The 27,889-nt window shown below is 51.8% G+C and overlaps 1 protein-coding gene across 3 annotated transcripts; it reads right to left on the minus strand.

The window, feature by feature from the left end:
- HNF4A (hepatocyte nuclear factor 4 alpha) lies at positions 1-27,298 on the minus strand. Of its 3 annotated transcripts, none has more exons than XM_057703337.1 (10): positions 27,173-27,298; positions 23,172-23,346; positions 21,977-22,071; positions 16,519-16,625; positions 15,665-15,820; positions 11,333-11,420; positions 10,274-10,429; positions 7,603-7,839; positions 4,290-4,412; positions 1-3,234 (listed from the first exon to the last, which is right to left on the minus strand). In XM_057703337.1, the coding sequence occupies exons 1-10, from the start codon at positions 27,285-27,287 to the stop codon at positions 3,092-3,094; spliced, it is 1,395 nt and encodes a 464-aa protein (XP_057559320.1). In that variant the 5' UTR covers positions 27,288-27,298; the 3' UTR covers positions 1-3,091. The 3 variants fall into 3 exon arrangements, with proteins under 3 accessions (XP_057559320.1, XP_057559318.1, XP_057559317.1); XM_057703335.1 differs by having other exon boundaries at positions 4,260-4,412; XM_057703334.1 differs by having other exon boundaries at positions 4,260-4,412; positions 7,573-7,839.
- Positions 27,299-27,889: the final 591 nt, after the last annotated feature.

Here is a 27,889-nt window from a genome sequence, read left to right on the forward strand (position 1 = left end):
CATTTATTATTTTTTTTATAAACTTTTGTTAAAACACACAAGAGTAAGGACGCTTTTATGCTCCTTTGCCCCCTTGGGTGGCAGTGATGGGGCTCAGGGGACAGCACAGGACCCAAAGGCATCCACAGCCATGGGAAGATGCTGACTAGTCCAGAGGGACGCAGCCCACTTCCAGAACTGATCGATGTGAATTTCAAAATTCATCACAATCAAGGCAAATCACAGAGAGACTTGGTAAAAGTAATTGGCTTGGTCATCACAAGAAATCGAGGAGCGTCTATCTCCGACATTCTGCTCCCCTTTGTCCACCCTCGGGAGAGCCCTGTGGGATCTGGAAGCTGCTGAGAGCTGCCTAGAGAAGAGGTTGTCTCAGTGGAGGAATTACAGGGTCCATGCTTGTCCTCCTAACCCTCTTTTAGTCCACTAGATCTTATGTTTTAGGACCACGACTCACGTAGTGGAAAAAAAAAAAAAGAAAAAAGATTTACCAATGTGGTGTCGTGTCCTCAGTTTAGAGTCAGAAAAGTAAATTCTCTTTGTTTTGTGTTTCCTGCATTGCAATAACATTATTAAAGTGGAATGGATTTCTCCTCCAGGGAGGTTGATTTGGGGCTGAGAACTGGCCCCCTGGCTCTGAAGATTGCTACCGTTAAGAGCCACTGCTACCCCACCCCACCCTATTGGACATTTTTATCTCACCTTTGCCCCTATGACTGACAGAGGTCTGTGCAACAGAGGGGCGGGGTGGGGGTGGGATGGAGGAGCAAAGAGTGGGAATGACCATGACCAGAAATGATTCCAGCTTCCCTACTTTGCCCCAGACCAGTCTGAGCGCCCTGGCTGGGATTTCTGGGGAAGCAAGCCAGGAGCGAGGGGTGGCTGAGGGAGGCTGGAGCTCCCTGAGCAGAAAACAACCTCTCCTGGGACAGTGGACTTGGCTTGGTGGAGTGGAAAGCCCAACCCTGACCACACTGGAGATGTGGCAATTGCTCTTGGACACCCTGCTTCAATACCCTTCATGCCTCTTTCACAAAAAGGAACAATCACTAATGGTGGAATTTGGGTACACGGGGGTGCTGCCTGCATCCACTCAGAAGGATCAGCCCTGGGTGGGGGGGTAGGTAGTCAGTCTGACTGTTCTTTCGCCTCCCTAATCAAAGCTCCAATCCCAGGACATATCCCTTTAATTCCCACTGGCCAGTGGCATTTTCCAGAATTTTCCCAAAGCCTCCAAAATTCTGGATGGATGAGGTGCTGGTTGTTCCATCCTGGGGTTTAATGGTTCCAGAAGGTACCCTCTGCAGAGCAGGTCTCAAGCTCAGTCCTTCTTACCTCCCCCCTCTACCATCCCACCTCCATCACATTGGTCCATCTCCCAGTGGACCACTGAATGCCCCTTCCCCAGACTTGGGGAGTGAAGTGAGGAATGGGGTCCAGGAGCCATGAATTCTCCTTGTTTACCAGCAAACAGGATTCTGGACCCAAAGTGGACTTTAGTGCAGCTTCAGGTCAATCTTAGTCCTGGGTGTGGGCAGGGCTCCTGGGAAGAATGAGGCTTTGGCTACTGAGGCTGCTGAAGGGGACAGAAAGTCCCTCAACTCAATCCCAGTGAGGACAGAAGGACTTTTCAGAGAAGATGTTCAGCCACCGAAGGGAAGGGCTCCTGATCCACGCAGACCTGGGATCAAGTCTTGACTTGGTCACTTACTGGCTGTGTGAGTTCCAGAAAAATGACTTAACCTCTTAGATCTCAATTTCATCTTCAGTAACGATCTCTGGGTAATAGGGAGGCTGAGAGGAGATGGTGCAGGTCAAGTGCCTTAAGACAGTGTCAGGAGGAAGCACTTGAGACGGGCCCTGTGGGATAATTCCTCCTTGCTGCCACTCTGACCTGAGGTTCACCCATCTGTCTTCTCCACCTCCAGCTTCTCTCTCTCACCTGGATGACATCATCAGGCCCCATCTGATCTCCCCGCCCCCTCCCAAACTTCCAACCTCTGTAGGACAGCGATCTTCAGCTTCTGAAAGCTCAGCTCACTGCACATCCCTCCCCAGCTACTCACAACCTAGGGACCCAAGTCACCAAGCCTCAGTCTGGCATTCAAGGTCCCCAGGCCGTCCAACATGCCCCCTCTGCTCCAGATGGCCCCATCTTTCATCACCTCCCTCCATAGCCTCCTTCTGACCTCCTCGCCTTGCCCAGGCTTCTGAACTCTTCCTTGGTACATCTTGTCTCATCTGCTCCACCAGCAGGAATCCAGCCCTTCCTTAAAGGTCTGGCACATAGTCTGCCCCTTTCTGCCTTCTCTGACCACTCCAGCCCTTCGCCTGGGTCCCGGCTGCAGTGTCCACCCTGGATTGTTCTCCCATTGTTGGCAGCCTGTAGGGACCATCACTCTGACTCAAGGGATCCACCCAAGTCCCTGAAGAAGGGAAGAGCCAGAGGTTAGAGGAGAAACGGCGTCCCCCTTCTCGACAATCTCCTATACTGCACCAAGCCCCAGTCAGTGCTTTTAAAATGTTCCCGGGATGACTAGGGGAGTTGTTTGCAAGTCTTCCTCAGCCTCTGGGGAGGTGGCTTTGGAGAAATTAGGATGGCTGAGGAAGGAGACAGCGGCGGTGGGGGCAGCAGAACAGGGAAGGGTAAGGTGTCACCGTCCAGCCCAGCCTAGAAAGGCTCTGTGTCCGACACTGTGGCAGTGCTAGGGGAGAAGTACCAGTCTGAGCGGGGAGGGAGCCATGTTTAAGCAAGGTCTCATGTCATCTGCAGGCAGCAATCCTCTGGGGTTGAAGAAGTTGGGGTGGTGGATGAAGGGAAGGCAGTGGCTTTGGCAGGAGAAAAGTTGTCCGAGGCAGCAGAGGATTTTCCAGCTGGGGTCTCCCCAAGTCACAGCCCCGTCATCCAGAGTAGGTAGTGAAGAGTGGCAATGGGATGCGGCCCACAGCCCAAGTCCTAGGGCCCTCGCCCTTTCCGTTACTGCTCTGGGACTGGCCCTGTTGTCACAGCTTTCTTCACTGTGACCAAGTGACCATCAGGGGCTCTCTGAGGGGGCTGGGGGGCCAGCAGAGCCCCCGCCCCCCCAGTGACTTGCTAGATGACTTCCTGCTTGGTGATGGTAGGCTGTGGGATTGCAGAGGGGGGCTTGACAATTGTGGTGATGGCTCCTGGCAGGAGCTTGTAGGGCTCAGACCCTGAGCCACCCGGCGGCGAGGGCTGTGGAGTCTCAGGGGTGGCTGGAGGGATAGAGAGACAGACAGGGACTGCTCAGAATGCCAGCCCTTTGGGGAGTAAATGAAGAGCCCTGGGAAAGTTCTGCCCCCTCTCTGAGGCTTTGTTTCCTCTTCTACAAAATGAGAGAATTAGACTAGATTCTCTCTAAGGTCTCCTACAGCCCAAGCCTTCTGAGTCCCGGATCACCAAGTCTAAGTTCCATAAGCTCTGGAAGGCTGCGGCTGGGCCAGGTTCTGTGGTCAGAACCCTTTGCCCAGGTCCCCACAATCCTCATATCCTCCACCATTTGGGGGCCCAAGTCTGACTCCCTAAGGACAACAGGACATGTGACATCCTTTGTTGGAGAAAAGAAACAACAGTAGATGAGACCCAAGGGTCTGCCTAACTGGCTCAAAAAGTACCATTTCTTTGATGTTTAGATAGATGAGTAACAGAAACTAATGGCCCCACCCCCATTACAAGTTCAGAAAGTAATTTTGACTGTGACCCACTTGGCCAACTTTATTCAATGGCCAGCCTTCCCAAAGAACAATCTCAATGAAAGGCAATCTCATTTTAGTGGACCAGCTCACCCCAGTGATAATCTTACTCTTTGAAGAACTTTGCTGAATGACAAACTCACTCTTGTGAGACTTCACCTCAGATGACAGTCTAGCCCAGTGGAGGTCCTCACCCAATGAATAGTCTCACCCAATTGTCTAATGGATAGCCTTACCCAAGCGGGTGGTTTTACTTCAATGAACAATTTTGCCTAGTGGACAACATCACCTAACGGAATTCTCACCCAATGGACAGCCTCACCTAGTGGATTACCTTATCCCAAGGACAGCTTTGTTCATTGGGGGCTTCATGCAATCACCTCGCTGAATAAGCAGCTTTAACAAATGGACAGTCTCATCCCTCATTCCCTACCCTGGAGCACCGAGCAGGGTCTTATTCCATTTCCCATCTTCTGGACCCAGCCTTCTCCAGATTCCCTCTTAGGCCCCACCCTCACCCCTTCCTGGGTAGAGCCCAAGTTGCCCACCTGCCTGCCCCCTGGGTCGGGGCCACTCACACATCTGTCCGTTGCTGAGGTGAGCAGGCATCGTGTTGGCAACGATGACATTGGTGCCCATGTGTTCCTGCATCAGGTGAGGGTGCAGGGGGTGATGGGCATGAGGTGCATCACTGGAGGACCCTGCAGGTAAAAGGGGTACTCAGTGAGGACGGAGAGTCTGGGATAAAGGCCAAGGCCTTGAGGCACCATCTTCCTCAAGTGCGGCCAATCAACCTGCCCATCCAATCTTCACGGTGCCTATTGGGTTCCAATTTCTGGGTTAGTAAACTTCCATTTGAGATGCCTTCCATTCCTATCCACAGGCTTCATGAAGGTATTGAGAGGACCAACGAACCAAGAGAAAAAAAGTGATTTGAAAGGAACAAGGAGCATATAAGAAAGCTGTGAGATCATTTAAATATTGCAATAAGTAGCGTATTGATTGCATGTGAATATAATGGATTCAATCAATGACTCTCAAAGCTTCTTGGTATGCAAGTCCATTAACCATTTGGTCCCAACTAACCTTTCAGCCACATCTGAAGCCCATCTTACCTGCTTATAGCATCTATGAGTCCCCTGTATCGTCCTAGCTCTGTGCTTTTGCTTCTGTGTTGCTTCCACTAAAGATGTCTTCTACCCCTCCTTCACCACCCGCCCACCAATATCCCCAAGTCCAAATTCCAGCTCACATATTTCCTCCTTTGGGAAGCATCTCCTGATTCTCCCCAGTTCAGTTGCAAGTAAACCTCTCCTTCCTTGGAATTCCCATAGTTATTTATCTGTAACCCATCTTTTGGGAACAATCACTTCTGTCTGTGAGCATTACAATTACAGGTGCATTTTTCTTCTCTCTTTGAGGTCCTAGCAAAGTGTCTGGAACACAGTAACTGCTTCAAAAAATGTGTCAGAGAATGATAGTACCATATATATAGAGTATGGTTTGGTAATAGGCTATGGTCACTAATACGACAACAATGGAATTTCAGGGCTTGCAAGGGGCATCTAAAGTATACCTGTTTCAATGATAGCTATCAATTATTGAGCATCTATTATGTGCCAGGTACTATTTTACAGCACTTTTCACGTTTGACATAATTTAATCCCCAGAACAATCCTGTATAGTGGGTACCACTATTAACCCATTCTACAGATGAGATGGCAGGGCCCGAAGAGATTAAGTATTTTACTCAAGGTTATCTGGTAACAGAACCCAAGCTTCTTCCTGATCCTGATCTCAATGACACCTGATTCATCACGACCCCACATTCACAGGGTCAAAGTGAGAATGAAATAAGTTACCATATGACAGTGGTTCTCAGTTGGGAGTGATTTTGGCCCCTCAGGGACCTTTGACAATATCTGAACATTTGTCACCACTGAAGGAGTGCTACTGGCATCTCATGGTTAAGGACCAGGCCTGTGGCTAAACAAGGTACAATGAGGTGATTCTTTGCCCCTACTGCAAAGAATTATCCAGTCCTAAGTATCTGCTGAGATCGAGAGACCTTGCCCTCGGCCATCACCAGTAACTACGTTGCCTCCAAAATCTTAAGTTCAAGCATCTTCACTTAGACCCCGCCTCCTACCCTTCCAGCTCACCTCCTCTAGTACCATCACGGCAAAAATTCCTCAGCCCTATTGAGGCCGTCATTTCACTGACCTCCACTTTTCACTGTCACCCATCTTCTTTCCCCTTAGTCCAGCCAAGAGTCTGCAGCCCATCATTATAATCACTCCCGTGCAATCAACTTCAGCTCTCTCCCAGCTCCCCTTCTTACCAAAACGTTTTCAAAGGGCAGTCTACTCCTGCTGTCTCCACTTCCTCACTTTCCAACTGGCTAAGTCTGTAACCTCCTCCCCCCCCCCCCCCCCCAATCTGGTTTCCTTTCCCACGGTCTTCTGACACTGCCCTCAACACAATCGCCAAGAGCCTCCTTCCTCCCCCTGTGGAATTTAACACCATTAAATGCTCAGTCCCCACTAAAACACACTCTTCTCTTGGATTCTGGGACTCCCCCTGGCTTTTCTCCTATCCCCCTGGCTGGTCTTCCTGCATCTCCTTCTATGGCACCTAGTTTTGGGGACACTACAAAGCTGCCTCTCACCCTCAGCTTTGACTTGTTCGAGCAACAGACTCAAACATCCATTTGCCTCCTGGATAACTCAACCTGGATATCTAACAGGCCTCTCAAGCTTAACGAAGGTCCAAAATGGATCTCTCATCCCTCCCCACCACCACCATCCCCAGCCTCAGACTGTTTTTTCTCAGTCTTCCCCATCTCAGTAAATTACTCCACCTCCATTCCTGTTCTTGAAAGCAAACATATAGGTTTCACCCTTGTCTCTTCCCCTTCCCCTTACTGCCCTCATCTGATCAATCAGCAAATCCTGTGGGTTCTTCCTCCAAACAGATGTTCAAGTTCATCTACGCTGATCAATTTCCAGTCATGCCTTAGTCCAAGCCTCCTTGTCCTTCCCCTGATTAAAGACAGTGACATTTCTCAGGGGTCTCCTGTCTCCACTTTGCTCCCCCGAAATTCACTTTCTACCCAGCAATCAGGATAGTTTAAAACAGTAGTCTGAATTTTCACTCTTCTTATAAGAGCTGCAATGAGAATACAATGCAAATTTCTGAACATAGCCTCTAAGGTGATGTCTATGATTTGGTTTCTGCCCAATCTCCATCTTCATTTCATACAGCTCCTCCCATCTCACAACCTTATCTTTCTCGAACACACAAACCTCTCCTGCTTCAGGGCGTTTTGCACTAGTTACTTCTGCTTGGAATGTTTCTCTCTTGGCTTTTAAATGTTCTCTTTCCTTCCATCAGGTCCGTGGCATAAAAGTCACCACTTCAGAGAGGTCTGCCTTGGCCAGCCAATCTAAAGAGGCTCCTTTTTAGTTATACGCTATTGTATTACCTGGTTATTTCAAAATCTGTAGTTGCCATTTGTATTATATACTGGATTATCATCTGTTCCCATGAGTCTTTATACAGTGGCATGCACACGCACACTCAAACACACACACACATATACACAACCTCTGGGAGGACAGAATCTTGTTCTCGGCTGAACCTCCGGCACTTAGAACAGTGACTAGAACATGCTAGCTTCTCAGCACCTGAATTAACAGACCATTGTCCCCATTTTCCTGATGAGGAAACTGAGGCGCAGGTAGGTAAAGGGATTTGCCTAAAGCTACAGAGTGAGGAAGTGATGGAGCTGAGAGGTGAACTCAGGGGTACAGGAAGCCTGTCTCTTGGAAAGGCACCCCTCCCCCCCACAGCCCCGCCCACCTCTCAGCCCCTCCTGGGCCGGGCACCGACCTCCCAGCAGCATCTCCTGCAGCAGGTTGTCTATCTTGGCCATGCCGAAGAGCTTGATGAACTGGATCTGCTCGATCATCTGCCAGGTGATGCTCTGCAGGGTGGGCAGCAGCAGGAGCAGCTCGCCGAAGCGGCCGCGCGAGTCGTACTGGCGGTCATTGATGTAATCCTCCAGGCTCACCTGCACCTGAGAACGCAGCCTCTTGATCTTGCCCGGGTCGCTCAGCCCCTTGGCATCTGCAAGGGGAGGGCTCGTGCAAGGCAGGGCTGCAGGGCCCACCTGGAGTGTCTGGGGAGGTGGGACCCGGCGTCCCCTGACTTCTGGGACCCTGATACCTGGGACCCTGATACCGGGGACCTAGTGGCCCAAGGTCACATAGGGAGTCCTCAGCAGTTCTGGGGCAAGGATTCAGGCTCCTCAAGAACCAGAGTACACTAGTGCAAGTTGTAGCTTCCCGGACTCAGGCAGAAAAAGTTTTCTGTCACATTTCCTAAGATGCAGAACTAGGAGAAGGGAGTGGAAGATGAAGGGTAGGACTTTAGGAACATACCCAGGAGGGTACCTTGCAACCTTCTCATCTTAAAGGTGGGGAAACCGAGGCATGGAACCAGGAAAGGACTCGGCCCAGGTCACACAGCCGCTTGTTGGCAGATCCATGATGTGGAATTAGGGTTCCTGACTCCCAGGTAAAGTCCCACCATCCAGACCTCAGCACCACTGCTTCTGCTGACTTAGAATAGTCTCTCCCCTTCCCTGCTCCCTTACCTGTGTTGTCGTGGAGTCTCAGCTTGGTTTACACCTCCTTCTCCATTCCACCCTCCCAAGTCTGCACTCTGAGTGTCCATGGTGTCCCCAAACTTCTGTGGCTTTTCCATCACTACTGAGCACACAGGATGTCATTGTTTCTTCCACTAGACTATGAGCTCTGTACAGGCAGGCATACGTCTCTTTTGTCTTTTTAAACCCACCACCTAGCACGATGTGTTGTCAGTGTTTGTTGAATAGATAACTAGATGAAGGATGGGTACATGGATGGAAGGATGAGTGAGTGAAAAAAAAACAATGGATAAATTCCAGATCCTTAACCGAGAAAGTGATTCAAGCGGTTATCCAGTATTAAACTCAATCTTCATGGAGGTAATACATGTATTTCCTCTTTTATGGATAAAGTAAGTAGCAGAAAGAGAATTTCACCCACATCTCCAGTCCAGGGCTCTCTCTCCTGGGCCATGTTTGTGCATTCTTTCATTCAGTCAATAAATTTTTACTGAGCACCACCCACGTGCCCTGCCCTGTCCTAGGTCACCTGACCCTCCAAGCCAGGCTGCTGACCCTGACTCAGCATCTGTAGTCCTACACATCTTACTGCGCAGTTACTATCCATCCAGCCCCACGCCGCCGAGCACCACGGGGGAGACAGCCTGGGCCAGGCTCTCGAGGAAACTAGAACTAGAAATATTAGCCCCTCAGGAAACAGGGAATAGCGTGTGATAGGTAGGAACATGGGCTTGAGAGCTGGAAAGTCTGAAGTTCAGATCTGAGCTCTGCCACTTCCTGGTTGTGTGACCTCGGGTAAGTTCATTGATCTCCCTGTTCCTCAGTTGTCTTATCTGCAAAATGGTGATAATAACAGTTCCTCCCTCACGGGTACTATGTTGCAAGTAACAAGCGAGATTATCCACAGAAAGCGGTTAGAATGGTGCCTTAGCGAGCACTCCAGAAACAGTGCTCATTTCCTCTTCACTGTTTTTACTAGAGGCGATCTCCACGCAGGGAGGGGCTGGCACTAAGGGCAGTGTCTGGCACACAGTAGGTCCTCTCTAACATGGAAGGAGGGAAGGAAGCAAGCAAGCTTTTGGAGCCCAGGCATCTATCTTGACATCGTGAAATGAAATCACGCTTTGCACAAGGCACAACCATAATGACGTTGTGTAAAAATGTAGGTGGAAAGTCAGCAGATGGAATGGGGAGAGTGGGGACACATTATCTTCATCCTGCTAAGGGTGAGGAGATATTGCCTACAGTTGATGGGACAAGAAATAAAAGCATAAGTGCAAGACATTACAAAGGCAATCAGTAGAGACCCTGAAATAGCAAGAAAAATATATTTGGAGGATGGGGAGAAAAGATGGGAGTGGTGACAGAGAAAAGTGCAATCCTCAACTATCACAGGTGGAAAAATATGTTCTAAAATGGATAAATGAAGAAATAGAAGGGTTAGCACTTTATTTAGAGCTGGAGAGGTAACTGCCAGAAGAAACAGTCAAATGAATGGGAAAGAGTTCCCCCTGGGGAGTAGGCTTTGGACAGGAAAAGTGGGATGGGGAAGACTATTTCCTTTTTAAGTACGTGTAGATATTGTTTTGATTTAAAAAATTTTGAGGAAAAGAAAAGAAGGATGGTAGGAGGTAAGGAGCAGAAAGCAGGGAGGAAGGGAAAGAAGGGTAAAGTGGGAAAGAAAAAACCAAGCCTCTGGAGTCAGCGTGCCCCATCAAGTCACATCAGCCCTCTGAGCCTGGATCCTTCTCATCTGTTAAGTGGAGCTAATAAAAATGACCTATCTTGGTTGTTGTACTAAAGAGATGAGGCAGTGAACTCAGGTATGTGACCCAGTAGAAGTTTGACAGAGGGTCTGGAGCATCAGGGGAGGGTGGGAGAGGTGGGCTGTACCTGGGTCAAAGAAAATGATGGCTTTGAGGCAGGCGTACTCATTGTCATCAATCTGCAGCTCCTGAAAGGGCAGCACCAGCTCGTCCAGGATGCGCACGGACACCCGGCTCATCTCTGCCAGCTCCGGGCAGTGCCGAGGGACGATGTAGTCATTGCCTGGATGGGTTGGGAAGGAGAAGGGATGGGGAAGCCACCTGGGTGTACCCCTCTCCCCTAGCTTTGGACAGGCCCTGCCGTTGGCAGTTATAATGCAGCTTGTGCCCATGGGAGGAGGGGCCTGTGGGGATTGTCTCGCCCATTTTACAGATGAGGAAACTGAGGCCCAGATTAAAGGAATGAGCTGCTTGCAGTCATTGGACTGGGCCTGAAGTCTGCTTCCTAGGACCTCCATCACATCACCCAAGCTCCATTCTTCAGTGCGACATAAGACCCACAAGCCTGATGACATTCAAGGGCCACTTGAGAGGCATATAAGCACCAAGGATAAGGGCTCAGATTCTGGAATGAGAATGCCTGGGTTGAATCTTGCTTCTACCACTGACTAGCCAGATATATCTGGATAAGTCACTTTCTGTGCCTCAGTTTTTTCATCTGTAGAATGGGAATAAATTATAGAGCTTACCTCATAGGGTTGTCGTATTGCCATATTAAAGGGGTCAGTATTTGTAAAGTACTCAGACTAGGGCCCATGGTGTGCCCTATATAAGCATTTAAAATAATAAACAAACATGCTATGAAGGTGTAGGTGACATAGGCTGGGGGTTTGTGCCATTCCTGGCTGCCTTTTGCTCCTACTCCACAAAGCACATCAGAATGCACAGGCTATTCCAGGGCTGACCCTGACTGTGCTCTAACTTTAATGCTGGGGAATTTAATTCCTCGAGTCCACATTTCTTTGCATCTAAATGGGCTTTCCTGTTGAGAATACTGAGGACAAGATCGTTGTTGATCTGTCTCTCTCACTCCCGCACACCACAGCGGATATCTCCCAGGGCCCGGGTGTGCTCTGCACTGGGCACACCCTCTGCAGAGCCCTGGCTGGGCAGGCAGCATCCTCACCTAGAAGCAGAACGTCCTTGAACACCATGGAGCGCTTGGTGGCTCCAAGCAGAAGGTGCTCACCAGCATGGGCTCTGAGCAGGGCCACCTGGAAGAGAGAAGGGATGGCGTCTGGTGTCCACACCCCTGGGAAGGGTCCACACCCTTGGAAAGGCATCTGCACCCCTGGGAAGGTGTCTGCACTCCTGGGAAGTCTGCTTCCGGCCAACTCAATGACCCTGGGCAGGTCAGCTTAATGCCTTCCTTGCCTTTACCTGCCTGAACTATAAAATGGGTATCAGAAAACTGCTGCCTTGGGACTTCCCTGGCAGTCCAGTGGTTAAGACTCCACGCTTCCACTGCAGGGGGCATGGGTTCGATCCCTGGTTGGAGAACTTTCCCACATGCTATGCAGTGTGGAAAAGAAAGAAGGAAAGAAGGAAGGAAAGAAGGAAGGAAAGGTGGGGGGAGGGAAAGAAAAGAAAACTGCTGCCTTCCTCCCATAACGGATAAAACTGCCCTAGAAAGCGGGGAGGATGTGCTCAGAGCCAGAAGACCAAATGCTAGATTTGTCCTTGAACGGCTGTGTTGGGGGTAAACTGCCATTCAACTGTATGGCTGGTAAAACTGTAACAACAGTATGGGTGTTTTTTTTTTTTTTTTTTCCAGCAGAGACTTAAAGGCTTTCATCAGACTTCAAGAGGGTCTACAAACCCCCAAATGTAAAACTTTTAGGGTTTTTCTTGGGGTCCTGAACTCCTATGCATGCATCGGCTATGAAAGATGATGAAGAGTGTTTTCTAAAAACACGGACTCTTAGGCCCTACTACCAGACATGCTGATTCTATATGTTTGGGGTAGGCCCAAGGATCTGAAATTAACAAGCTCCTCGGTTGACTCTGATGCACAGTTGTGTTTGGGAAATCATTGCTCCAGAAGACGTCCAGGGCATCCACCCACTTGGCACTGGAAGATTCTAGATTCTGAGGAAGAGTTATAAGAATCTGGACATGAATCTTGGTTCCTGAGGCAAAGGTGTGAGCACTGGTCCTTGGCGGGGGATCTGCTTGACCGACCCCTTCCCTGCAGAGAGGACAGGCAAGCCTTGGAAGACTGAAGTCTGGGGTGGGAGCCCCGCCAGCGCACAGGAGCACATCGCCTGCCTTTTCAGAACCACCTGCTTCAGTGAGGACCAAAGGCTGGGGCTGGTCAGACGGTAGCAGGCTGGTGGCCTCAGGGACCTTATCTGCAAGAGTGGGTTAGGGAGTTCAGAAGTTCTTTAGCAAGCTGAGCTAGGGAGCAAAGTGCTTTTATTCATTAATTCATTGGATCACTCATTCTTTTAGTCTTCAAATGTTGAGCGCTTGCTGACACTTGTTTGGGGACACAGTGGTGAAAGGAAAGGTAAGGAGGGAGGAGGAGAAAAAAGAAAGGAAGGAAGGAAAGAAGGGAAAAGAGAGAAAGAAAGAAAAATAGATTGATGGAGGGAGGGAAGGAGGAAAAAAGGAACGTGAGGGTCATGTGATAGAGAACAATGGGGCAAGAGCCACTGCATTAGATGGGGAGATCATAAAAGGCCTCTCTAAGGAGGTGAAGTTGTTCTAAGGCCTGGAAGGTATCTGGCACATAGGAAGCATGTGATAAATATTTGTTTGGGAGGGAGGAATAGGTGAATGAATGAGCCAACTACTTAACATCCTCGCCAGATCGAGCCCCTCCTGCAGCCATGCCCTTACCTTGTCTGTTCCCCCATGATTAAGCCTGGTGAGGGTGACAGGAAAAGAGGAGAAATGGCAAACAGCCTTGGAGGGGACAGCTCCCTTTCCCTGACCAGGACAAAGGGAGGCCAAAGGATGCTGATTATTGAGCACTTCCTATATGCCAGGCACCGTGTAGGACTTCCATCACTCACCCCAGTGGCTCTCCAATTGAGAGGCAGAAGACCTGGATTCAAACCCTGTGGCTGCCTTGCTCGGTGACCTTGGGCAAATCGCTCTTTCTTTCCAAGCCTCAGTCCCCTCATCCAATGCTACCCAGCCTTCTAGGTTTCAATGGGTTTTTGTCCAAAACCAATCAAGAAGCAAGCAAGCTCGGAACATCATTCCTGGGGCACTGTTGACGACAACGCCCCCCCACTTCTCCCAGGTGTGCCCCACCCATCTCGGGCAAGATGAGTTCCTTATATACCACGAGTGGGGAGCTAGGAACCCTCCTGGCCCTGGATCCAGCCCCCTAACATGGCAGCTGTCCTGGGGGGGGGGGCAGGCAGGGGGGTGGGATGTTAATGATTATTCCGTGTTACCAGCCACCCATCACTGCTCTCCGAGAATGCTCTGAGCCCCAGCCAGGGAGGTTTGGGTGGGAAATCGAGGTTAACAATTGCTCAGCTTGGGGGGATCTTGTTGCCCTGCTGAGCCCCTGGGAAGGAACAGGAGCGATTAAACATTAATGCGGACTCTCCAGCAGAGGGGACCAGGGCCAGAACACAAGGAGCAGGAGAAAGGCAGGGGCAGCTCGGCCAAGATCCCTACGTTGTCATCCCTCCCAAAGCAGAGAAGAATCCATGTGAGGGGCCGTCCGATCTAGCCCTGGTGTGAGGGTGAGGACCAGCCAAACCAGGGTCTTCACAGCGTGTCCCCCCAGGTGAAACTAACGTGTTTCAGGAGAGCCTGGGCATCAAAGGACTTTGAAAAGCCTTGGGCTTCCCAAGGTTCAATGGCTGCCTTGCCTGAGGATGTCTCAGAAACTTTAAAGGACTGACATGCGTTGCCAATCTTTTGTGCAGATGTACAAAACAGAGAAGCAAATGCACCAGGAGCCAGTACCTGGAACGCTGTTCACTGGTGCCCCCCAGCTTCCCTCAGAGCTGGAATGTGACTCAGTCCAGCTCATCTTTCCCAAACAGGGAAAGTGTGCGGAGGCATCAGGGGAGCCCTGGGCAGGTGCTACCATTTACAATATCTCAGAAACTCAGTGGTCCTCAGCCCCTGCCCATCAGCCCCCTTTCTCCCCTGGGGCATTTTTTGGTATTCCAAAGAAGGTGTTTTGGGAAATAAAATGCTGAGTTAATAAAATGCTGAGTTAATGGGGCACCTACACAGTCCCAGGTCATAGCAGGCCTCCCTAAGTGTCAGTTTGTTCCTTGTACCCTGTAGGATAGGACTGTGTAGCTGCCCCATTACACCTCTTACACTTTCCAAATGGTAAGTGGGTGATTGGGATGGACATATACAGACTCCTATATATAAGGTAGATAACTAATAAGAACCTGCTGTAGAGCACAGGGAATTCCACTCAATACTCTGTAATGTCCTATATGGGAAAAGAATCTTAAAAAAAAAAAGTGGTTGTATGTATATGTATATGTACTGATTCACTTTACTGTACACCTGAAACTAACACAACATTGCAAATCAACAATACTCCAATAAAAGTTTTTTTTAAATGGTAACATCCTCAATCCTCCCAACCGTTTTCTGAAGTGGATATTACAATTCCCACTTTACAGATAAGAAAAATGGAGGCTCGGAGAGAGGAAGTACTTTGTCCAAGGTCACACAGAGAATCTATCTTAGAGCCAGGGCTCAAGCCCAAACCTCCTGATCCCTGCCCCTGAGCCCCTACCAACATCCTCCCCAGGAGAGCTGCCTGGGGCAGTGGTGCAGTGGCTACTGGCCTGGACTTTGAAGCTTGCCTGCCTGTTCTTTTTTTTTTTAATGAATTTATTTATTTATTTATTTACTTATTGGTTGTGTTGGGTCTTTGTTGCTGTGCGCTGGCTTTCTCTAGCTACGGAGAGCCGGGCTGCTCTTCATTGGGGTGCATGGGCTTCTCAATGCAGTGGCTTCTCGTATTGCAGATCACATGCTCTAGGCACTTGGGCTTCAGTAGTTGTGCCACGCGGGCTCCGTAGTTGTGGCTCGCAGGCTCTAGAGTGCAGGCTCAGTAGTTGTGGCACATGGATTTAGCTGCTCCGTGGCATGTGGGATCTTCCCGTACAAGGGATCGAACCCGTGTCCCCTGCATTGGCAGGCGGATTCTTAACCACTGCGCCACCAGGGAAGTTCCTGCCTGCCTGTTCTAATACCAGTTGTGTTGGATACGAGCTGTGTGACCTTGAGTAAGTTAATTAACCTCTCTGTGCCCCAGTTTCATCACCTATAAGATGGTCATAATAATAGCACTTACCCCCTAGGGTTGTCGGAAGGATTTAATGAGCTAATATTTGTAAAGTGATTTAAACAGCTCTGGGCACACATGAGCACTATGTGTGTTTGTTAAATAAAAATCAGTCTAGTCCAAGGCTATATCCCAGGTGGGCCCGCACTGCCTGCAGACCATGTCCACCCTCACCTGGTCATCCAGGGGGAGGTCACAGAAAGCTGGGATGTACTTGGCCCACTCGACCAGCACCAGCAGCTGCTCTTTCATGGACTCACACACGTCTGCTATGCTGGCGATCTTCTTTGCCCGAATGTCTCCATTGATTCCAGAGACAGGGGAGGTGATCTGCGGGAGATGAAGGAAAGCGCTGGGGATGGCCGGGCGCTCCCTATATTCTCTGTCCCCTGCACAGAGCCCCCACCCTGGAGTGTTTTCCTGTCTGGAAAAGGGGAGCTGCACTGTGGGTGCCTTCTCAGCTCTGAAGGAAGCTCAGGGGAACTGGAAAGGGAGGACGCTGAAGAGGCAGTTATGGGGGAAGAGGGCTCTCTCTGGACCTTTATCTGCTGCCTGCCCCCTGTCCCCTCCTCTACCAGCTCCTCTGAACCCCAAGGAACCTCTCAGCCGTAGAGGAGAAGCAGAGCAAAAATCCTCCTCCTCACTGGATAAGTGAAGAAACCACTGCCCAGAGAGGTGCTGTGCCTTGCCCAAGGTCACACAGCAAGAGGTTGGCTGAGCCCTCTGTGCTACTCTGTCCACTTGTCTACTCCTCTTTTCTCTTGGGGCTAAGCTGATCTCAGGCCCTCAGTGAGAGAGAAAACTGCTTGGCTTGCTGAATGCAGGCCCCCTAGGGCCCCTGAGTACCACTATGGGTTCGAGTCTTCGCTATTAAACCGGCTGAGTGACCCTGGACTCAGTTTCCCTTTTGTGATATCCGAGGGCCCTCCTGCCTGCTGCTCCAGAGCCAGGCTGGGGCGGTCAGGGGTGGAGTTGAGACTCCTCTTTGGGGTAAGGGATCCCCAAGTGGGTGGCGGGTCTCCCAGTACCTGCTGGGACAGGACCTCGGCTTGCAGAAGCATGTTGATGGAGGGCAGGCTGCTGTCCTCATAGCTCGACCTGCGAGTGCTGATCCGGTCCCGCTCGTTCTGGACGGCTGTAAGGAGGCAGAGAGAGGTGAGGGGGGTAGGGGTAGAGGTGGTCCCATGACATGAGGCGTGGCTGAGGAGCAAGAGGAAAGACAGGGCTGTCCTGGAACAAAGGAAACAGGGTTGGAGGTGGGACTTGGGGGTGGAGTGGGGGGCAGAGTGTCCAGGGGGCAGAGCCCAGATCAGCACTTGGGACTGAGGGGAGATGGATCCTAACCCAACTTATGGAAGGACTTCCCAAGCGCCACAAGGGCCCGCCCCAGTGGGGTGGTGTAGGAGTGATCCAACCATCGCTGGAGGCGTGCAAAGTTGTGATGACTTGGCAGAGGGCTTAAGGTGGGTCTTGAGTTTTGAGGAGGAGATCTGCCTAGATGACAGGATTTCAAGCTCTGTTTTGGAAAAGGGTCCCTTTCTTTCCAGATAAAAGTGGATAAAAGAAGCAAAATGAATTGCTCTGGGTGACAGAGATGGTCCAGGGATTCCTGAGTACAGAGGCAGCAGGCCCAGACTAGGGGGTCTGGGGGCCCCACCTGCCCTGGCGGCCTCAGCCATCAGCAGGAAGTGCACGTGCTCTAGACGAACCTTCTCAGAGGCAGCATGGGAAAGCTCTGGCTCCCTCCTGCCCCACCATGGGGCTCTCTCCCAGGAAGTCAGAGATCCAGGGCCTCTGTCCACCAGGTGCCCACACCCCGCTGTGCGTTCCCATCCAGCTCAGTCCTGGCCTAAGATGTAAGATGGTCCTTCGGCTGCCCTGGCCCTGGCCCTTGGAGTCCGGGAGGCCTCACAGCGGAATATTTTTGAAGCTGGAAGATGGGAGGACGAGGTAACAAGGGACCTGGATTCCTGTTGGGATTCGCCACTCACTCTCTGTGTGCTGGTAGGGATCACACCCTCTCTCTGGGCCTCGGTTTCCCCACTGATAAGCTTTTCTCTCCCAAACCTGCTCCTCTGAGTCCTTCCCATCTCAGGAACAGGCAGGTTTATTCTTCCTCCCAGCGTGGGAGTCTTGCTATACGTCCTTCTCTCACCTACCCCCTCAGCTCATGCTCCAAATGCCGTCACTAATCCTTGCAAAATCCACCTGCGGCTCCCCCTCTGGGCTGGGTCCTGGGGCAGTTCAGACCCTCTTCACTGGTTGCTTTGCTTCTGGCCTTGCCCCTGCAGTCTGTGCACCTCTTGCAAGACAAAAGGATCCCCTAAAACCCAACTCAAGTCATATCCCTCCACTGCCCCAAACCAGCACCTCCCCCTCTCACACGGAGTAAAGCCACAGCGCCTCCCCATGGTCCTGCCTCTCCTGTCTCTCGCATCTCGATTTGACTCTCTCTGCCCGTCAAACCTGCCTCCCCGCTGTTCCTAGGACTCACTCTCCCTCAAAGCCTTCACCACTGCTGTTCCCACTGCCTGGAATTCTCTTCCCCCCTCAGCTAGGCTTCTTCTTCCCTGCAAATGTCACCTTCTCAGAGACACCTGCCCTGACCACCCTGCCCTGTGTGGCATCCCTCCCGCAGGCTCTGCCCTTTCTCCTGCTTTATTTTTCTTCTTGGTACTTATTCTTTGTTCCCTTCTTCACTCTCTGTCTCTCTAAGAGAAGGGAAGCCCCAGAAAGCCAGAATATCATCCCTCTTGTCCACTGCTGTAGCCCCGGCAACTAGAACAAAGCCTGGCGCACAGTAGGTGCTCAATAAAGATCTGTTGAGTGGCTGAAAGAAGGTGCTGGATGAGACAAGCTCTGATTCTTGGGCACATCCTACACCCTGTTTTTCAATAGAACATTGGCATCCCGCTATTCAACTCTCTCCTGATTTCACACATTGTTGAAATTCGAGAATGAAAGTCAGATAGTGTAAAGGGAGCCAGGGAGTTAGTGGGATATAATAGAGGTCCCATAGTGAGAAATCTCCTCTCATTAGACCCACCACCCTGGAAGGGGGTCAGCTCCCAGCACCACTCCCCTGCCCGAGTCTCGCCCAGCCCGCAACACCCCTCCCACAGCTGCCAGCCCGCACCCATCAGGGCGCCAAGTGGCGGCAGGCCTAAGAAAAGGGCTGCTGTCAGCAGCTGGGGATTGGGCTCCTCAAGGTTAGGCCTGCGTTATCAGTGCCCAGTGTGAGCTCAGTCATGGAATGATGTTTTCCAATGTTTGCTCAGTATTAGCAGGGTCGGGGACCTAATGTAACTTCTATTGAATATTAACCGGCCCGGGCAGAGGCGTAGAGGAGGACGAGCCTGTCTTCCGAGAGAACCCCTGAGTGGGGGTGTGGGGATGGGGGGTGGGTGCTGGGCTGGGGTTCCTAAGAAGGGCCCATCAGACGGCCCCTGGCCTACTGCCAACTTGCACCTCCTGCACCCCTGGTCCTGCTTCCTGGGCTGGATTTCTGATGCCAGGAGTCGGACATTTGTCGTGGGTCTGTTAGCTGCGGTCCAGGTAGGTGTAGGTTTACAGGAAAGAATCTGTGACCCGCTTCTGACTGCTGTGGAATATCCTCTGGCCAAACTTATAAGACTTTGAGATTTAGAGCCCTTCCCTGTGGTTGAGAGGAAGTTTCAGGAATCTAGACCAAATCTAGGTGCCTCTCAAGGCCATCACTCCTAGTTTTCATCCAGGGACCTTGGTATCTGCCACCTCTCGGGAGCCTGAGCTGTAGTCCTGACTCCCCTGCCTCCAACCCAATCACATCACCTCTCTGGCCTCAACTTCCCCATCTGTAAAATGGGGAGGGGGTAGATTTGATGATCTCGTATATACCCGACTGGTTTATAAATGCTACTTTTGCAGCCCATGCCTTCCTGTCCTCAGGGACAACTTTTAAGTTTTAATCCCTGGATCTTAAAAGGCCATCGAGGAAGGGAAATAAAAACTGGTCCCAACTCTCCTGACCACTGCGGCTTCCACTGAGACTCTCTCTTGGCTTTGAGAATTTCCCACCAGGCTGAGGACGGGTTCTGGGACCATAAGACTTAGGTAGAGCTAGTAATGCCCTGACTTCCCAGAAATTGACCTCAGTGGCAATGGAACACGTTGCTACCCTGACCTGTTCTCAAAGCAACCAAACAACTGCAGGTGTCATGATCTCCTGGTTAACCCAAGCATGTAAATAAGCACCAACCTTTACTAGCTCACACTCACTTGCCGTCGGCCGATTCTCCTATTCTCCTGGTGTAATGCCGCTTTCTCCGAGACAAGAAGCCATCGGCTGTTTTCAAGGCTAAGCTAAGGCAGAATGGCCAGGGGCTCTCCCTTCCTTCCAGGAGCCAGGGTCCGGGGCTGCTGCCTCTGTGGCAGCTCAGTGGGAGGACCAGGGAACAAATGCACATGTCCTGGTGGGAGGTGTGTAATTGTGCAGGTAGATCAGTGGGCGTAGAGCTGGACTCACAGAGCTCGAAGGGTTCATTATCCACCCCATCGTTTTATAGATGTGAACACTGAAGCCCCAGTGGGGCAGAAACTTCCCCAAAGTGGTACACGTGAAAGTGATTCTGAGTGTTTAACAAGATACATCTATAAAGACCAACGAGATGCAGGGCCAGGCTACCTACAGCCTAGGAAAGTAGCCATCTGCTCAGGTGAGCTGCCAAACTTTCTCCCGCCTGCCTGTCACGAGGCCTGGAATTTTAACACAAGAGAGTCATTGTCTCAAACCTAAAATCTTAGACTGTCAGGGTGATGGAATCACGGCCTTAACTGTTTGGCTCTTAGACTGTAGCTGTCAATCTTTTTCTTGCCTTCAGCTGTTCATACATGCCTCACATTCCCATTTATAATATTTCTTTCTTTCTTTTTTTTTCTTTCTGGCCACGATGCTCAGCACGTGGGATCTTAGTTCCATGACCAGGGATGGAACCTGCGTCCCCTGCAGCGGAAGCTCAGAGTCTTAACCACTGGACCGCCAGGGACATCCCCCATTCATAACATTTCTCATTCCACAGAGTCGTTCTCAAGTTCAAGGGGAGAGTGGCTCAATCCCACTGGAAACTGGGTAGGGGAGAGCAGGGGGGCATCTGCCCTTTGAAAAAGGCTCTCCCCGACTTTGAGAACCACTGAGGCCTGGATGAGAGAATGGTGGAATTGTGAGCCAGAAGGAGCCTTGGAGACCACCCACTCCTTCATAAGGACCACCGGTCCAGGTTTCCCAACAGGGCTCGTGAAATGTAAGGGTCCTGTAGGGATGAGACCCAGAAGATATTTCCCAGGGAGGCAGCAGGGGTAGAGTCGGGGAGGGGAGACTGCCGACGCCAAGTTCCCCTCCTTCCCAGAAGGCTGGGTCCCTGGATCCTGCTGTGGGTGGGGTGGGGTGTGTATGTGTTTGTACAGAACTAGACCAAGGGTTTTGGCTGGTGTGCCACAGCTGCGGGCTGGAAGTGAAGGTCTAGGAGCCAGTCCCAGGGCTGGGAAAGGTGAGTTGAGCAGAGAAGGAGACAAAGAGATTTGAAAATGAACTCAAGTTACTCAGAGAAGCAGTTAAAAGATGTTTTTGCCTCCTGAGCTTGGGCATAAAAACTTTTCAATGTTCCTGGGGTCCGGAGGGCATAGCAGGTAGCACTGAGGTATCCTCCAAACAGCAATGAACTTGAGTCCAAAGCTTTGGGTTCAAACCTGAGAGTTTGTTTTGACCAGCTGTAGGGCCTTGGGCAAGTTGCTGCACCATTCTGGGCCTCAGTTCCCTGGTCCATGAAAAGCGGGGAGGATAATAGTGCCACACAGGGCTGTCATGGGAATGAAAGGAGCAATCAGTTGTGGAAAAGCCAGGACAGGGGATTAGTATCTGCTGGTGGCAGGAGGCCAGGGAGACCCAAATAAACGTTGTGCCCCAGTGTTCCCATCCTCCTCCACCCAGGATGAGTCTGGGGTGGTGTTCCCTGCCCCTAAGATGGGAGGATGCTGGGTCACCTGATGCCCAAGAATGAAGACTAAGGAACTGGGGCACTTGACCTTGGGACAGGAGGCTCGGGAATAGAACCCACCCCCACCCCTCGCCCGCATTCCCTTTTGCTGAGTCTGGGTGGTGGGTTCTTGGATGTGTGTAATGTCATTCTCTACACTGTTTGTAATGTTTGAAATAGTATGTTAAGAAAAAACACCCAACTCGGGTGCCGTGTGGGTGGTGAAGGCAGGTAGGGGTGGTGGTGCTGGGAACCTGAGTAGCTGAAAGTGGGAGCTTATCTCTTGGAATCTTTCTCAAGACCAAGCCCAGCCCCTCCCTATGGTCAGATTTTCAGGCCCTCCCTCCTCCCAGCCATTAGCCAGTCACCCTGGGGCCTGTCACCAAGTCATAAAGTTGTGGCCACGGTTGTAAATGGCTGTCGGGAGTGGGTACGGGTGGGGCAGTAGGGTGGCAGGGGGAGGGCTGAGGCTCACCTTCCTTCTTCATGCCAGCCCGGAAGCACTTCTTGAGTCTGCAGTAGCGGCACTGGTTCCTCTTGTCTTTGTCCACCACGCACTGCCGGCTAAATCTGAGGAGGGCTTTGGATGGTTGGATGGAGAAGGGAGAGCCCTTCCCTTCCCAGGACTGAACCAGGACCCCAGCCATCTGGTTGACCTCCAGACTCCTTGCTCAAACTCTTCATCCCAGGAATTCTCCCACTAACCAACCATGAGCTAGAAAGACCCTACGGACCCTCTAACAGCCCAACCCTGTCCTGCTAAACATGGGGAAACTGAGGCTCAGAGAGGTGACACATGGCCTCAGATCACTCAGCCACAAGTACAAGGCACTGCTATTTCCAACATATCCTATAAAAGCACAGAGTGGGCTCCTGGTTGTGGGTCAGTGTCAATACTTGGTCCGCATCAGCCACTTTCCGGAGGGGGACGTGGAGTAGAGGCAGGCCCAACAGTGGTTATGGGTGGGGCCCTGAGTGTCAACCCGGGCTCTGCCGTTGACTCAAGCTGGATGGCCTTAGGCAAATTCCTAGTCCTCTCCAAGCCACAGATTCCTCATCTATGGAATGAGAATAATAACAGGAAGCACCACAGAGGGGTGCTGACAGGTGAAAATGAGATAATTACCCAAATGGGGCTCAGCACAGAATCTGTTCACAGTAAGTGCTTGTAACTCACAGCTACTGTTATCTTATTACCGCTGTTACCCAGAATGTGATGCTTTTGAAGGAGGGATCTCCAAGGCCTTGAGAGAGGTGGGAAGTCCTGGGGCCAATCCCCTATTTACCCCAGAAAAAGCAACAGGTTGGGGATGGGCTTCATCCTCCAAGGCTTCAGAGGAGGCTTGATCCTAAACCTCATGGGTCCCTATTTGCTGAATGGGAAAAATAACAATGAACTTCCGGGAACAGTTAATATAGGCAAAGACTTAGTACGGTGCCTGGCACATAGCAAGTGCTCAGTAAAGGGCCGTCACTAGCTTTACGACTAAGACGTGAGGCTTCTAGACTAGACGTTCTCATCTGGATCAGCAAGGACTAAGAAATCAGAGGAGGCTGGAAGGCCTTGAAGGGCAGACGCCTCTGGGACCTCGTCAGGGAGAAGACAGACCTTGGGGGAACATTAGCCCAAGGGCACCCATTTCCCAGCTGGAGAAATCAAGGTGCCTCACCTGCAGGAGTACATGTGGTTCTTTCTCACACTCCTCCGGAAGAAGCCCTTGCAGCCATCGCAGCTTGAGGCCCCGTAGTGTTTGCCTGTGGCCCGGTCCCCACAGATGGCGCACAGGGCGCTGACACCCAGGCTGTTGGGCGCATTGAGGTTGGCCCCTTCTGATGGGGATGTGTCTGCACCAGAAAAGAAAAGAGTGAGGATGCAGGAAGGGTGGCAAGTCATCTTCCGGAGGCCCTGCCCTCCTGGTGGTTTAGATTCGGAAACCCATATCAGCATTGCAGGGCTCTCCCCGGGGCTTCAGCCTCGGCTGGACCCGGGTGCTGTTCCACTCCCTCAAATTTCGTGGGCAAGTTCCTTGGCATCTTGGAATCCCCATTTTGCATCTGTAGCTTCGGGATGGTTGTGACCCTGACGTTGCAGAGCTGTTTGAGGGTCTGCTCCTCCCCACCGTGGACACTGCTGGCCTCCGCTTTCTCGGGGGAGGAACGAAAACCTGGCTGTCTCCTAGGATGCATCCAACCCTTGTAGACCCTGATTGGCTGGTCAGACGGGGCTGTGGGAGGGGCACATGTCCCCCCAGCATCTGCCCAGAGCCAGGTCCTGTTCCTCATTTCTCACTCAGGGACCAGGGCTGGGTGGGTCTCAGCTTGGTACCCAGGGGCCCTGCAAACTCTCCCAGGGAACAGGGAGGCGTACATTAAGGACAGTGGCTCATTTGCCCTCCTGGGAGGATCACAGCAAAAGCTACTGCATCTATGTAAATGTGAGACGGGGAATGAGAGGCAGGTGGCTAGGGTCCTGGGTACCAGTGCTGCCACTAACTCATCTGTGGCCTTGGGGAAGTGCCTTTTCCTTGCTTCAATTTCCCCTGGGCCTCAGTTTCCCCAATTGCAAAGAGGGGCAGTTTGACTGATCCAGTTATTTTTAATTTTTTAAAAATATTTCAGCAGCTGAATCCTCTTTTCTGTAAGCAAATCTTCTACCAAGGATAGACCCCTTAGAGAAGACGACCAATGCTGTGGACCATCCCCCCAGAAAAATGCCTGCAGACACAAACCACACAAAGTCACACACACACACGTTTTCACAGAAACCCTGAATCCAATCTTGAATTCCTAGCGAATATCTAGCTAAGAACTGGAGGGGGGTATGTATAATGCCATATTTATGAGCACAGTCTCTATAGCCCTTCTGCCCAGTTTGAATCCTAGCTTGCCCACTTCTTAGCTGTGCGACCTTGGCTGCATTAATTTACTTTCTGTGCCTTCCTTTCCTCACTTGTAAAATTGGGAACATAATAACCCCTAAGGCTGTTATGAAGGTTCAGTGAATCAATACATGTGAAGTTTTTGGCATGTAACAAGCACTATATCAGCATTTGTGAAATAAAAAACTTTTCTGCAGAAAACTGCGGAAGGTGACTTGCAGCCTCCACATGCAAGCAGAGACCCCACCACATCTCACTGCTGCTGTGGCCTGGCTGAACATCTCCTAGACTCCCGAGGGTGCCCAGGAGTGCGGCCTCCTCCACTTGGTGAATTATTCCTGGAGATGGGGATAATTGTTAAGCTGTGTTGGTGCCCTTTCTCCCTCGGCCTTGCCTCCTCCAACCCCCGGGAGAGCTCACCCCACAACTCAGGCGGAGGCTGGGGGAAGGGGCTCCCATATCCTGGGCAGGATAGGCTGGGTGCTGCGAAGTATATCATCCCACCCCCAGGGTCAGCTGGTGGCCCCCATTCTCCAGGTGAGAACATCAAGGCTCAGAGAGGATGGGACTTGCCCAGAGTCATCACATCTGGACAGGTGTGAGGGCCAGTGCTGGACTCTGGCCGGTGCTGTCCTTGTTGGGGTGTCTGCTGGACCCCCTGCTGCTTCTGAATCAGGAGCAGGAGCCAGGTAGGGAGCTGTCTTTGGAGCCTTCAAGCCACCAGCCCAGGACGTATGCAAAAGATAACCCCAACTCTCAGCCCACTTCAAACTCCAAGGAGGAACGTAGACCCCTCTTAGAGATGCTCAGAGTTCCTGAGATGACTTATGTGGGCCCAGGACCAGTTACAAGCGCTAATCACTCAGGTGCCTTATCTTATTGGATCCTCTGGTTAGCCCATTTTACAGATGAGAAAACTGAGATCCAGAGAGGAAAGTGGATTGGCAAGTTCACACTGGTAGGAAGGACCTGTGCCAGAATTTGAGCCCCGATCTTTCTGGCTCCAGAGCTGTCTTCAGGACACCCAGTAAGGAGCTGCGCCTCTGCCTCAGGAACACACAATTCCCGGGAGCTGGAGGCGCATGCTCTGAAGGGGTAATGGAGGCAGCCCCAGGGCTGGGCGGTGGTCAGGTGTGGCAGCACACACTGTCCCTCTGGGGTCACACATACCCCGCCTAGTGCAGCAGCTTCTGACTTACTATTTCCTGTGTGTTTTCCCCTCAGTTTCCTCACGTGATCCCCAAATATTCTTAAAAGCTGGCCAGCTGGCAGGCCTCAGTGACTAAGCCCATTTGTAGAAGATACAGAGGCCAGGAGAGGAGAGGTGACATGCCCAAGGTCACACAATGAGTGAATGGCAGGGGGAGGCGAGTTGCTGGTAAGACTGACCATGGGCAGTACCCACTGACCACTGGCAGGGCAGACACCTCTCTCTGACTGAGCTGAGCTAACCCAAGTTCTACAGACCTCAGCTGAAGCTGCGGCGCCATGGAAGGAAGGCAGGTAGAAGGCCGACCTCAGCCAGCTGGCCCCTCTGCTCTGAGGCTGGCCTGAGACCCGTCAGGTCCCGGCATCCTGGCTTCCAGGCCTCCTCCCTTCCCCCACCTCCTTGCGGAGGAGACCCCCCTGCTTCAGATGTGCTCCCGTAATATGGGAGTGGATGTAAAACCTGGGGAGAGACATGCAGGCAACACTATCTGCTCTGAGACAGATGGACATGTTGCTGATGTGAATCGCACTTGTCAAATGGCAACCCTGCACGTCATGTCTACACAATCACACGTGCGCCAGAGAGCACGGACCCCTCAGGGCAGGGATGCACACATGTACACAAGCAGGTATAAACAGGGGCAACTTTGGGCAGAGACAGGATGCCCAAAGGGGACACACATCCAGGAAGCTCGGGGCACACAAACCAATCCACATCCACAGCTCACATGTGCACACATCCACAGACACACGTCCACATACTCATCACCACTCACGGACGTCAGCAAGACAAACACAGCCATCCCTAGAGACACCAACAAACACAGACCCACTCAGTGAACAAATGCAACTAGAAATAGACACAAAGCACGTACACACAGACAGGCAAACACAAACACTCAAGTGGATTCCCACAGACACACGTTTGCAGCGCAGTCTGCCACCCGCCCACAGGCGTACACAGAAATCCATGCACGCATGACAAGAGGATGTCATGACCTCACACACACACACACACACACACACACACACACGACTGATCTGCGTCTTGTTTAGCAAAACCTCCCTGAGAACTCCGTTTTCTCTAAGCAGGGTGTTCACCCCAGGAAAGACCTAAAGACACCCTGAAACACAGTTGTGCCTCCATCCACCATCTCCAGGGACAGGACATACCTTTCCATCTCTCTGGACCTAGGCCCAAGCGGTTCAAGAAGGGGCCATGTTGGACCAATCGCTGGAGCTGGACGCCAAGAGGAAGCTCCCCATCAAGTCCCTGCTCCCAGTGACACACTGAACGGGGACAACTTTGGTAACAGGGACCACAAGGGCCTGGCAGGAATACCTGGGACCTACTTTTGCTGAAGATTTGCCCTTGCAGCCCACCCCCCCCACCCAGAATGCCTTTGGTCATTGTACCTGGACACACCTGATTCACCTGGCAACACCTGTGCTCTCACTTATGGGACCAACGTGCTAATCTAGCATTCTCTTCCCAGTCCCAAATTGCGAGCCACAGACTCGCTCCCGTACCTGGGCACACCTGCCCCCACCTGGCACACCTGGGCACACCTGCCCCCACCTACCATTCCCCATCGTCAACACCTGCACATTCTCAAACTCCAGGGTGGTGTAGGCTGGGTCCAGCGCAGCACTGTAGTCGGCCATGTCCATGTCGACAAGGGTTTTGGAGAGGCGCATCCTCCCCTCTCCACGCCTCGGCCACCTGCCCTGCCCAGGCTGCCCACCCCGAAGGCGCTGGGCCGAACCCCGGCCCCCGCCCTCTGCCCTCCCACTGCCTCCTCCCAGGTGCCCTCTCTGCCTTCCTGCGTTTCAAACCGTCCTCTGGGAGGATCTGCTGGGAGTCTTGGCCTAGCCTCCGTGAAGGGGTGGAGGCTCTGCCGGGGAGGGCTGGGGGTTAATGGTTAATCGGCTCCCCCACTGGTGGACCGGCTGGGCGGGGCCGCAGGGATTTGGCTGTCTGTTGGTTTCTGGCTGACACCAGGGGGGCTGTTACAACGGATGGGGCCCCAGCTCCCCAATATTGTGTTATCAATTCTGTAGGACGGGCACACTGCCCCACCTGAGCCTGACTCAGCCACCCTCCAAGTCACTGTCACCCCGAGTCAGGCTGATATGCTCACGTGTACCCTCGGACACTGACGGTCCACCTCCAAGATGCCCTAATTCAGTAAATTCCCCGGTCACTGACTCCGACCCTCAATGCTCTTGCACAGATAGAGCTGCCTCATGGCTCGTGAATCAAAAACGTAAATCCCAGGCCCCAGATACCAATCTTCTAG

Source organism: Hippopotamus amphibius, chromosome 12 (genome assembly GCF_030028045.1).
Source record: "Hippopotamus amphibius kiboko isolate mHipAmp2 chromosome 12, mHipAmp2.hap2, whole genome shotgun sequence".
NCBI classification, from domain to species: Eukaryota; Metazoa; Chordata; class Mammalia; order Artiodactyla; family Hippopotamidae; genus Hippopotamus; species Hippopotamus amphibius.

What these genes read in the sequence shown, in the direction of transcription:
- HNF4A (XM_057703334.1), bottom strand. Translation starts at nt 27,287, where the DNA reads ATGCGCCTCTCCAAAACCCTTGTCGACATGGACATGGCCGACTACAGT. An exon ending in ACCTCCCCCTGGATGACCAG is followed by an intron (nt 11,421 to 15,664) that starts GTGAGGGTGGAC and finishes TCTCTCTTCCAG; the next exon opens with GTGGCCCTGCTCAGAGCCCA. An exon ending in CCGACCCAGGGGGCAGGCAG is followed by an intron (nt 3,235 to 4,259) that starts GTGGGCAACTTG and finishes CTATCCCTCCAG; the next exon opens with CCACCCCTGAGACTCCACAG.